Below are 12,915 nucleotides of genomic sequence, written 5' to 3' on the forward strand. Positions count from 1 at the left end.
AGCCCACGTTGCGTTACATGTAACGCTGCACGTTCTCCCAAAAGTGCAGCATGCTACGACGTTAGAGCGGCTTAAGCCGCGTTAGACTGTCTGCACATGCGCAGTCATGTTGGGGAGGAGCGGAGAGTGGCCAGGCACATGGCTAATTAATATTCACTGCACGTTGCGACGTGCAGTGTTTACTTCCTGGAGTGGCCGCTCTGTGCGGTGATTGGCCGGCGGGACCACGTGATGCCGCATGCGCACAAGAGTACGCATCACGGCATCACGGACGCCAGAGTGAGCTGCACAACGCGGCTCACTCTGACGTCCACATAGAAGAGCACCAGGCGTCGCGTTAGGTGCACGTTATGCGACCTTAACGTGGCACCTAACGCAACGTCTTAGTGTGCAAGTAGCCTAAAGGAAATAAGAAAATCTGAGATGGGAAAAAAAAGTTTTTATACATGTGTGTGTATATATATATATATATATATATATATATATATATATATATATATATATATATATATATATATATATATATATATATATATACATACATAGTATTTATGAAGCGCCAACATATTTCGCAGCGCTGGACATTAGTTTAGGTTGCAGACAATATTTAGGGGTGACATGCAACAATATGACAATACAGGAATACAAGAAAAACCAGATCACGCAGCACAGTATGAGTACCAGGTAATGCTTAGTCAGTCACTGGATGGGAGCTTGGAGATTAGGCAAGTTAGGTTCACTCAAATGCATAGCATAGTTTCACAGTAATGAAGGTGCATGATCAGGTAGGACACAAAAGGAGGAGGACCCTGCCCAAAGGCTTACAATCTAGAAGGAGAGGTAGGGACACGAAAGGTAGGGGACCAGAGTTCAGCTGTGGGTTTAGAGCACTTGTGAGGGGTAGTAGGCCAGAGTGAAAATGTGAGTTTTGAGGGCCTTCTTGAAGATGTTGAAGGAGGGGGCTGCCCTAATGGGTGGAGGTAGGGAGTTCCATAGTGTTGGAGCAGCTCTTGAGAAATCCTGGAGGCGTGCATGGGACTGGGTGATGCAGGGGGTGGTCAGGCGAAGTTCATTGGAAGAGCGGAGTGAGCGGCTAGGTGTGTACCTCTGAGTAATATCGGAAATGTAGGTTGGACAGGTTTTGTGGACAGATTTGTAGGTCAGACACAGTATCTTGAATCTGATTCTGGACTGGATAATAAGCCAGTGGAGGGATTCAAGGAGGGGAGCCGCCGTGGTGGATCGATGGAAGGAGATGATAATTCTGGCTGCCGCATTTATGGTGGACTGCAGTGGGGCTGTTCGGGTCATAGGGAGACCAGACAGAAGGGCATTGCAGTAGTCTAGGCGGGAAATTATGAGGGCACGGATGAGGAGTTTGGTGGTGGCAGAGGTCAGGAAAGGGCGAATCTTACAGAAGAGGAAGTGCACTCTTTGCGTAACTCTCCAGCGTCCGCCGGAGAGATACGTAGAGGGCACACTCCTCTTGTGCAGACTGGCCGCCACTGGAGGAACTTATGGGACCCGGTACCGGAGATGCAGGCAGCAGAGGACGGCAGAGTGGGAGTGATCGATGTGCATGGGGCTGGGGGAAGTCCCAAGTATGTATAAAACTTTTTTTTACCCATTTCTGGTACATTTTAATGACTATAGCTTAATTAATAAATTTGTTTATTTTTAACAATATTTCTTTATAAATGATTTAGTCAATGTTTGCCTTTTGTGAATAATAAGTGGATGAGCTTGACTCGTCCTTACCGATTGTTGCCATTTTTGTAGGATGAAATATGCTTGTCCATAATGCTAGGGAGGTATAACGCATTCTGTATTCTGTATTCTATGAAGTGGGCCAATGAGTGGTAGTGATCTGCTGGCACCTCTGGTAATAAATAACAATGTAAGAGCATGGCTGATCCAGCTTGCTCAGTCAATAATGGAGTGGTCAGCAGGTTTTAGGGACACTTGTAGACACTTTGAAAAGGTGTCCAGAAGCATGCACTGGCCCTTGTTTGTTTTCATCTTACAGACTTAAGAGACATAAAACTGGCAAAAAGTTTGTTTTTCACATTATTGAGCTTGATGAGATCTGTTACATAAAATGTGTAACCAGTTTGAAGCATAGGTATCCGCAGTATAGACAGCAAGGCTTAAGTGTCCCCAGTATAAGTAGGCAGCAATTACTCACCTACCATAGTCCAAGCAAGGAGCAGCTCTCTTCTCTCCACGCCATCCAGCCTTGCCGCTAAGTTCTGGGTCTCAGCTTGATGACGTCAAGCCGGGACCCGACACTAGCCGCAGTATGAGGGCAGAGAGGACGGGGAGCGTTGATAGCCGGAGGAACGTCAAGAGAGGTGAGTGGATCCATTCTTCTGCCATCGCCTAGCGATCACTACGATTGGTGGCGAACGTAGTGATCATGTGATCAGGAGCCAATCAAGATGGCCCCTGATCAGTGAGGGGAGATGACATCCCCATTCTACTGCATGCAGAGGGACCAAGGGACATTAAAGTTACGTCCGGGACCAAGGGACATTAAAGTTACGTCCATTCAGCAGCACAGGACATAACTGTAACATCCATGGTCCCAGAGGGGTTAGAGGGAACTTGAGGTGGAGATTGCCTGTTTTATTTCCATTTAAATAATACAAATTTCCTGGCTGTCCTGCTGATGCTCTGTGTCTTCTTCCCTAATATCTCCAACCCACTACCCTCTAGATTATAAGTTTGCAGGGGCAGGGACCGCCTCCTATTATTTCTTTATTCTCATGTAATTTATCATATAAACATGTACCAGTATTGGTGATGTCTCAACTATGCATGTATTTGTAATGCTGGATGTCCTGATTCTACAGAGTCTTGAAAGGCTCATGTATATGCTTTCCACTATTTGTTTTGTACTATGAACAGTTCTATGGAAGATAATTGCGTTATTTAAAAAAAAATAAAAATAATGATTACCTTTAGCCATGAATTTTTCCTCAAGTTCAGCCTCCCCATCCACATTTCAGAAAGAAGCTTCTGAGTACAAGGGTGGGAAATAAATGTTCGGACCTTTCCTGAAATTGCCAGGTTAAGGCAAGTTGATTTACTCCAATTGGGCAGTTCATGCGTCAGTAGCTTCATTGTCATTCTCTCATTTTGCTTGTGGCTATTGTCAAGGAATTCTACTGCCAGATCAGCAAATTCTCTGCAGCAGAAAGAGCAAGTATAGGTCATCAACATAGTTGTTGAAACTAAACATTTTAGATTTTTTATGCTCTGTCTAGGGATGGTCATTCAGATGCTGATATTTTAGAGTTGGTGCAAAAGTAATGATAATTTTATGCAAATATATTCAGCATGGAAATGGCCAAATTTCCAGCTGCACACCTTTTCATTAATTTTACATCAACTTAAAATTATTATGACATCGCATTCACAATGCTCTGCTCTTTCAGACGACTCTACCTACAAAGTTTGCAGTGTTCTTTTTTTTTTACTGAGACTAGACATACAAATCAGTATAAATTTGAACCTATGATATGAGTCTCTTTTCTGACATATCTTCAGACCCATAAGATAATTGCACTTATGTTCATCAGTTTGATCAGCAGACAGATTTGGAAGGCTCTAATTTGCTGGCCATGATTTTGTGCTCAAACAAGTGACCACAGAAAATCAGAGCATTATAAATGTATCAGCTGTCCAAACTGATTGTTGGGGGAGGCACTGGGAGATGTATGAAGCCAAAGTTTGGTTTTAACTAGGTCTGCTGCTCTTTATTGTTGATGGAGCACACAATGCACAAAAGTGAATAGGACAAAGTCAGCAATTGTCTATGGGCTGCATAACACAAATCCACTTTTAAAGTGTTCAGATGATCTAATGTGAGCCAAGCCTCACAGATAAAGCATGGAAGAACATTAGCTGAGTCTAGGGTCAGCTGCATGTTGAATAAGTCACCAGCCATGGAGTATAGTTTGCCTAGAGCTTCTGTACTACAGAGTATTCCCACCAAATATAGCTAGTGTTGTTACAGTTGTCATTCTTCTGAGTACATACAGTATTATGTGCAGTCCATGAAACTCTCTTACATTCATTTAGCTGTAGTATAAAAATACAATTTTTACAGATTTTTTTTTAAAAACTCTTCATATAATACACTTGGATTTACCTGGCATAGGCTTTCAGTTGATCCGATGTATCAGCAACAATATCCCATTTGCCGTCTTCTATATACATTGCTCTGTAAAGGCACCTTGCAACCAGTGCCTTGGCCATAGATTCTTCCCCATGTTGCCAGAAGAAGAGTGCCATCCGTTGTCTCCTCATCAAAACTGCCCATACTAGAAGCTCATTAAATGGATAGCGAAAAGCCTTTACAATATCATCCTCCTTGCTGGATCTTTGTGAACTTTCTTTTTCATTCATGTCATTCTGCCAGTGAGAAAACAGAAACAATTATCAATGTATGCTATTGGCTTTTCAAGTCAACATGCTTGACTTAGGGAAGTCCATGAGTACCTTAGGCTGGTAGGGAGAGGCAGTTTGAAGGAACTGGTTGTGCCTTATTTTCTCTATCCTTCCTATCCTATCCAACGAATCATCACCTTTTGAAGAGTTGCCTTGATTTTTTTGGTTTGAGGGCTAAAATCAGAAATTACCATAAATAAATAATTAGCAAAACTGTATTATTCTGCTACACGTTTTGATTAACTTACTCCTTTCTATAGGAACATTTCTATCATATCACGTTTTCTGAGATCTGACAATACACCTGACTATTGGGGAAACACTTTTAACAGCTGATCCTGACTTATCTGAAATCCATCACAGATCCCCTACTGGATGCTCTGCAATTTGCATGTAGGTCTAAAGGTCTGCAGATGATGCTGTCAACATGTGTCCACGTTATATACTAGAGTGCCTGGAGTCACCAGTTCTGGAACTTATGCCAGAATTGTATTTGTGGATACCAGTTCTGCATTCAACACTACAATACTATCGCTGTTACACAGCAAGCTCTCCCAACTTAGCATACTTGAACCCATCTGCAAATGGATAACTTCCTGATTGTCAAGAGTCAGCGGGTTAGACGGGGAAGTACATCTCAAGCTCTCCCCACCACTATATAACTATACACTATATAACTGTACATGAATGACTGCATCTCTACAGATCTGTAAAGGTTTTGAAGTTTACCTATGACACAATACTAGTTGGTCTCATATAAAACCAGGAATGAGCCTGCACACAGGCATGTAGAGGGGCAGCCTTCTTCCTGGTGAAGCAGCAACAACTTGGAACCTTCCCAGCCCTTCCCCCTAATCATAAATAAATCTACAATTACCCAAGTAGAGGCATTCAAATTTATTGGGTCCACAATCTACAATAACCTAAAATGGGTTAGCAACACTGTCACCATCTTCAAGACAGCACAACAGACTATTTACCACCTTTACATATTGGGAATTACAATGACAATGAAAGATTACTGTCAGTAACCATGGGGCGGAGTCATGCAAATAACTCTCACCATGCAGGTATGCCTAATTTACTAAATAATCTCCATTGTTCCAGAGGATTACTAGTAGGAAACTAGAAAACATGGACTTAAAAAAAAATAATACTTGGTATGACCTGAAAATAAGCTGTAAACCTCATCTGGTTCATAATGCAACATAGTAGAAAATGCTGGATGGTCAGTACATTAGCAGATATGTAATTGCAGTTTTGATCACAGGAAGATTAAAAAAAAAAAAAAACTCAGACTGTCCAGAATTTAGTAAAGACCTTTGTCTGTGGTGCATGCATGTAATTCCTTTCTAATGGTGCTTTCAAAACAGCATTTCTGGAAAAACATAGTATAGGGGGGCTTTTTTAAATAACCTTACAGCAAAGAGCAGGAAAGCTTTGGAGCACTTGATTTATAAGGCTATCACATACTGCAAACGCATTAATGTTAGATTTTTACAGAATTGCATATAGACACCAGCAAAAGCAATAACCAAATCAATAAAAGTAAGTGAATACATATGTTTTTCAAATGTTGAAAGTTTTTACATTTGAAAAATATATTTATTCACTTATTGGTTTAAACTTTAAACCATATTCTTCTTTATAAGAGTCTCCATTGAGAACTGCAACATAAATGTAGCTAGTACTGCCAATCTCATCCAAGGTACACCTCTAGAAATGTTTTTTTTAAATATATAATCTCTGCTATTTGTATGCCAGTTTCTGCACATACATTTCCAAAAATCCCCACCTTTCTAAGCATTGCCACGTAACAACGACGAGCCCATCTTTCTGTCCATTTCCTGTTAAGACCAACCTCAGTGGCAGCATTGTACCACAATTTACTTATGTGGCATTGCCAGGTGTCCTATTTGCTAAACTGAAAATACATTCATGCCTGAAGACATACACGTTAACTTATACTTGAGAATCTACAGAACTAAAGGGAGTTTTTGTTAAATGTTGGGGTTAATTTGATGAATTTGGGCTGAACTGAATCAGATTAAATTCGATCATCTCTAATGACAGTCAGAAATTACCTGGCTGAGAAGTTTATACATTCTTCTGAAATGTTTCTTCGTGTAGCTGCATCTGTATGTTCCACCCATGAGATATTCTATAACAAGTCCAACATCCAATAGGGTGAGCTTGTACCGTGCTGATAGGTTGCCCTAAAAAAATAATAATGGATCATAACTAAACATAACTAAACAATATATGTTATGTAACTTAAGTTCACATGTTGGTAATAAGAATAAGTGCAAAGAGTTAGAAAGTTATTTTATTTAGTTAAGTAAATATTTTCCCAAGTATTTCAAATAAAGCTTAATATATATTAGTCTTAAAAGTAGCTAAATTAACTCCCTAGTACTTTAGAATGGCCGACTGAACACGACTTCAGTAGTTGTAGCTCTCAAGTGCTTTGATTTCGACAGGCGAGAAGCACTACACAAATATTAGCATTATTAAAGCATATATGCTAATTTAGTTTCTCCCAGTAATAGCCTTTTCCACTGGTCTCCCACACCAGTCCAAACACACTGCTCACAAATACATAAAAGAGATCACTCTCTGTGTCCTCTTCTTTAATTTACTTACACCTCATATGTCAGCAGCTTACCAGATTTAGATACTTCATGATAAGGTATCTTGACAAAGGTCTTGGTGACCAAAATGTTCTGTTGTTGTAATTCTGGTACCATGAGTATGGAATAAAGCAAACTGCTGTTTAAGTCTAGATCAATTTTACTACTCGGTGGATTTTGTACTTTGGGGTCAGGGTGTCCTGGTCGACCCCCTGGTGAATATGCGTTTTTTATTTGAGGTTGAGTGTGTGAAGGCTCTTTTCTGATTAATATGCATGTCTGCTACATTTTTAAGAGCGCAATGCAGTAATTGGGCTGAAGTTCTGCTTTATTAAACCCATGACCAAAGACAATTTGGGGGAGAGATGGATTGCAGTGCAGAAGAAAACTCATAGTAAATAAGATGGATCATTACCTTCTTGACTTCTTGGATAAGGTGTCGAAGGGTGTCTCTACTTGTGTCTTGAGCCTACAGCAAAGCAAAGGTGTTTACATAATTGGCTTTCACTTATATGTTATTGTAAATACCTTAAAGACAACCTCAGGACAAAACATTAAAAAAAAATCTGACATGGATTAATAATTCTTGACAACAGGGGCTTGTATAAAAAAAATGTAAAATCAGTATTGTGAGGGTTTTTGAACACTTTTGATTCAGTGCCTTTCTTATTTTACCACCTGTGTATTCATTTCTGTGGGCAGGGTGATCTGGCTGTATCTTATGAATTGTCACATCTGTAGGTGTCCCAAGAATGGTCTGCATTTAAATGGAAAAAATTAATGTACTGCAGTATTCCACAAGTCTAGAATTTGCAGTTGACTTATCAGCTTACCGTATATGAACCTGAGTGCGCTATTTTACCAACAATGTAAATGCTCTGCTTTCTGTCTAAGTACATCATGTGAAATGCAAACAAGTCCACCAGATTAAAGAAAAAAAATACTCTGGTAACTTGATACACCATTTTTGTCACTGTTTCAAGCTATATACAGGGTCTTCTAAAAAAATTAGCATATTGTGATAAAGTTCATTATTTTCTGTAATGTACTCATAAACATTAGACTTTCATATATTTTAGATTCAAATACACACAACTGAAGTAGTTCAAGCCTTTTATTGTTTTAATATTGATGATTTTGGCATACAGCTCATGAAAACCCAAATTTCCTATCTAAAAAAATTAGCATATTTGATCCAACCAATAAAAGAAAAGTGTTTTTAAAACAAAAAAAGTCAACCTTCAAATAATTATGTTCAGTTATGCACTCAATACTTGGTCGGGAATCCTTTTGCAGAAATGACTCCTTCAATGCGGCGTGGCATGGAGGCAATCAGCCTGTGGCACTGCTCAGGTGTTATGGAGGCCCAGGATGCTTCGATAGCGGCCTTAAGCTCATCCAGAGTGTTGGGTCTTGCGTCTCTCAACTTTCTCTTCACAATATCCCACAGATTCTCTATGGGTTCAGGTCAGGAGAGTTGGCAGGCCAATTGAGTTCAGTAATACCATGGTCAGTAAACCATTTACCAGTGGTTTTGGCATTGTGAGCAGGTGCCAGGTCGTGCTGAAAAATGAAATCTTCATCTCCATAAAGTTTTTCAGCAGATAAAAGCATGAAGTGCTCCAAAATCTCCTGATAGCTAGCTGCATTGACCCTGCCCTTGATAAAACACAGTGGATCAACACCAGCAGCTGACATGGCACCCCAGACCATCACTGACTGTGGGTACTTGACACTGGACTTCAGGCATTTTGGCATTTCCCTCTCCCCAGTCTTCCTCCAGACTCTGGCACCTTGATTTCTGAATTACATGTAAAAGTTGCTTTCATCTGAAAAAAAGTACTTTGGCCCACTGAGCAACAGTCCAGTGCTGCTTCTCTGTAGCCCAGGTCACTCGCTTCTGCCGCTGTTTCTGGTTCAAAAGTGGGTTCATGCTTCCATCTGCTGAAAAGCTTTATGGAGATGAAGATTTCATTTTTCAGCACGACCGGGCACCTGCTCACAGTGCCAAAACCACTGGTAAATGGTTTACTGACCATGGTATTACTGTGCTCAATTGGCCTGCCAACTCTCCTGACCTGAACCCCATAGAGAATCTGTGGGATATTGTGAAGAGAAAGTTGAGAGACGCAAGACCCAACACTCTGGATGAGCTTAAGGCCGCTATCGAAGCATCCTGGGCCTCCATAACACCTGAGCAGTGCCACAGGCTGATTGCCTCCATGCCACGCCGCATTGAATCAGTCATTTCTGCAAAAGGATTCCCGACCAAGTATTGAGTGCATAACTGAACATAATAATTTGAAGGTTGACTTGTTTTGTTTTAAAAACACTTTTCTTTTATTGGTTGGATCAAATATGCTAATTTTTTGAGATAGGAAATTTGGGTTTTCATGAGCTGTATGCCAAAATCATCAATATTAAAAAAATAAAAGGCTTGAACTATTTCAGTTGTGTGTATTTGAATCTAAAATATATGAAAGTCTAATGTTTATCAGTACATTACAGAAAATAATGAACTTTATCACAATATGCTAATTTTTTTAGAAGACCCTGTACAGGTGAATGTTGGGTAATCTGGCTGTTTGCAGTCAGATCAAGCAGGAATATTCTGACTCTATCATCTTGTAGGTTAACCTGTTCATGAGATCATTTATTAACAGGGTTACATTTTCTTGGTTTATTGCCATTGTAGTCCCGTGAAACAGCAGGTCCTCTGCTTTCTCCAATCCCCTTTCTAAAGAGATGTACAGGGATCCAAGCCAGAGCTAAACTGCATTTTTCATATGCTGATTTGGCTTAACAGTTGTTAGAGCCTGTTTCCCATGGTTAACTCCACTACTATCTGAAAACTGTACCTTAAAGTGGCTGTGTGGCCATTTAAAAAAACAAAAAGTGTCACACAAGTCCCACGCCATCACTGTAGCCCCCTCCATTCCTTGCCGTGGGTCACATCCAATTATTCACTTAACTAGACAAATAGCACTGTGGCTGCACAGACGCAGTACAAAATTTTCTTGTACTGCATCTGTAGAGGCCTCAGGTGTGACAATCCAGCCCTGCAATCCCATCTATAAAAGACCGGTTGCTGGATCATCAGAAGGTAGTAATGTGACAGAGCGTGCCAATCCCATCTAATCTGCTCCCGTTACCAATCGGGGAATAGTTACCTCCGATGGTTGGAAGTACGATTAACAGACTGACGCTAAAGATTGGCCGCAATGCTGTCGACAATATGTAATGTGACAATCGCTCACCAATCCTGTATTACTAGGCCACTGTTGCCATGCAGGTCTCATGCACTAGAGACTTCTGGAGGCAGATTCACTGTGTGCGTAGTAAACGTTTAAGATTGGTTGGAGGTGCCCATACATGTACAATCCCAATTGTATGTACAACTGGTAAACTAAGAAATATCGATTTCACGCTGGAAATCGGGTAATTTCACTGCCACTCTCCGATTTGAAAGGGCGAAGAGACCCCAACGCTATCATAATATGGCAGCCAGCCCAATCACGTCCAACATGCTCCAGTCACCGTTAAGGGAATAGTCACTTTAAGTCAAGGCTTGAAGACTGTGAGCAACGTGACGTTGTATGTACAATCGATAAACTAAAGTTATCGATTTCCTGAAGGAAATCGGAGTACTAGCTAATCCTAGAAGGAAAAAACGGTTATTTACAACCTAGCTAGCAAATTAACAATTTATAAGGAACTAATAAAACAATGTGGTAGTATGATTCTCTGGAGGTCAGATTCTTTGTAGCAACAATCAGATGACCAGAACAAGCACAAGACTGAACGATAAAATCATTAGTTTTATTCTAAAACAACATACACACAGTATACTTTAACCCACAGCTAAATATACCTTTCTGGGACTGGCAGAACAGATTGGGTTAATAGAAAAAGAGGAGAGATGAAAAGGAAACAGAATGTCTTAATATGCAGTTCAAATACTGTTATTGGTAGTCCATGCGGAAACTGCAAATCTTTGGAGAAAGTTCAAGATGGCCGATTGCCATGCTCTTTTTAGGAAATAATCCAAGTGATTTTGCCAGTGTCCAGCTGACTGTTGATTTGATGTTACTTCGACGTCAGATTTAGATGATGGACTTTGGACACAGAGCTTCAGAACTCTGCCAAGTTATACCCCTCACTTCATCAAGGAGGAGTGAGGGCGGGGATCACACACCTCTTGGAACCTGAGATGAGCCAGCCCCTTCTCATGGAGACAGAAATATACCTAAATCATGATAGGTGTCCTATCTCCAAAACCGTACAGGTTATGTTAAATCTAATAACATTTTTACGTCAGTCAACATTTATCGATAACAATGATATCAAACTTGAGGGGTCAGACCCCTGCGGTATTAAAGGGTTACTTTAAAACGGTCTTACTCCAGTTCTGGGAGTCCAACTGGTCAGGAAACCTCTCAGAACCAGCGCCATGCGGAATCCCACAACCTGTGCAGATTTGATGGGCATAGAGACTTGCTATAGTCTTTTTGATACTGTTGTTACTGCTATCTTGTTGTACATCAATTTAATCCCTGCTAGTGATCTCTGTATTTATTGTATGATTATTGCTGTACCAATTAGTTAATACACTTTTGCATACAAAATTGTGCTGGTGTGCGTGTTACTTTCTTTAAATAAACATAGAGACTTGCTATGCCATGAATTATGAAGAAAATGTGAAGAAATATGAAGATATGAAGAATGGGTCACAGTAGGTCAGCTGCTTCCTGAGAGACTCTGATAAGATCTGTGCCTTTTGCTGCTCTGCACGAAGGTGTCAAAAATACAGACACCATTCTCCCAGAAGCTTGGGCTTTACGATTTCTGTCAAGCAGAAACTAGATTGATGGCATCGTCACACAGCAGGGGGACTATGTTTTTTTTGCTTCTTTAACTTTCCTATCAGACATAACTAATGCAGCCTGATTGGCTGAAGCCTCTCTCCCCCACCCCCCCCCCTGCTTTCCCCTGCCACACCTCTGTTCCTCTGTGATCAGCCAATATTTATCATGCTGAGACATGCACTTTCTATTGCAGAGCTGGGTGGGAGTGCCTGAAGACTGGTAGGAGGGTGGGCAATGCACACACAATCAGGCAGAGGAAAGTAAGGGAGGAAATGACATCAGGATTGGCTTCAAGATAGACAGTTAAAATGGAGACTACTAAGTATTTTCTCTTTTTTATTATAGAAAAATCACTAAAATCAAAACGTGGGCTGTGCAATACATTTGTTATGTAAGTAGAGCAAGTATTTACTTATATATGTGGATTTTTTCTGAGATAGTATGGCTGACAGCTCCTCTAGTCCACTAGGACTAGTGGGTAATCCTAGCAAACAGCTGGCAAGCTTGTGGGAATATTGGTACACATTTTGCAAAGGTACCTGAAGACAATAATGCATGATAGTTTTGGGCAACTAAAGTTGCACACTTGTATAAGCCCTTTGTTAACCATGAGCACCCAGAACAGATTGATTAAGTATGCTTTCAATGTGTACTATGCACACATTTCTAATTCAATTTATATTAAAAAAAAAAATTAACTTACTGAATTGTACAATTCTTCAAGCCTGGGAATTGTAAGAAACTTGTGCATGCTGACACCATTTTCTAGAAGGAGCTTGACAAAGTCAACCCTGTCCATTACAAGTGCATCTAGCATGGCTTGTTCCAAAGGCTTTGTCTGTGAAATAAAAGATTAAATATACTTAAGAAGAACACTTTTATTTTAAAACATTTAGATTCTACCAGTATTTTGAGTAGCGTAGCTACATTCCTCTTGGCCTCTATGTGGAATTTGGACCTGGACCTTC

At 40.4% G+C, this 12,915-nt stretch overlaps 1 protein-coding gene across 2 annotated transcripts in view; it reads right to left on the reverse strand.

Moving 5' to 3' along the window:
- LOC137563207 (transient receptor potential cation channel subfamily M member 7-like) overlaps positions 1-12,915 on the reverse strand; it is a 267,700-nt gene that overhangs the window by 93,622 nt on the left and 161,163 nt on the right. For both annotated transcript variants that reach the window (XM_068275389.1, XM_068275388.1), the window contains exons 12-17: positions 12,651-12,785; positions 7,498-7,551; positions 6,537-6,668; positions 4,504-4,626; positions 4,154-4,416; positions 2,959-3,187 (exon numbers count right to left, since the gene is read on the reverse strand). In XM_068275389.1, coding sequence (XP_068131490.1) covers positions 2,959-3,187; positions 4,154-4,416; positions 4,504-4,626; positions 6,537-6,668; positions 7,498-7,551; positions 12,651-12,785 — 936 coding nt within the window. The remainder of the gene's footprint in view (positions 1-2,958; positions 3,188-4,153; positions 4,417-4,503; positions 4,627-6,536; positions 6,669-7,497; positions 7,552-12,650; positions 12,786-12,915) is intronic.

The sequence above is a fragment of the Hyperolius riggenbachi genome, chromosome 3 (genome assembly GCF_040937935.1).
Source record: "Hyperolius riggenbachi isolate aHypRig1 chromosome 3, aHypRig1.pri, whole genome shotgun sequence".
NCBI lineage: Eukaryota > Metazoa > Chordata > Amphibia > Anura > Hyperoliidae > Hyperolius > Hyperolius riggenbachi.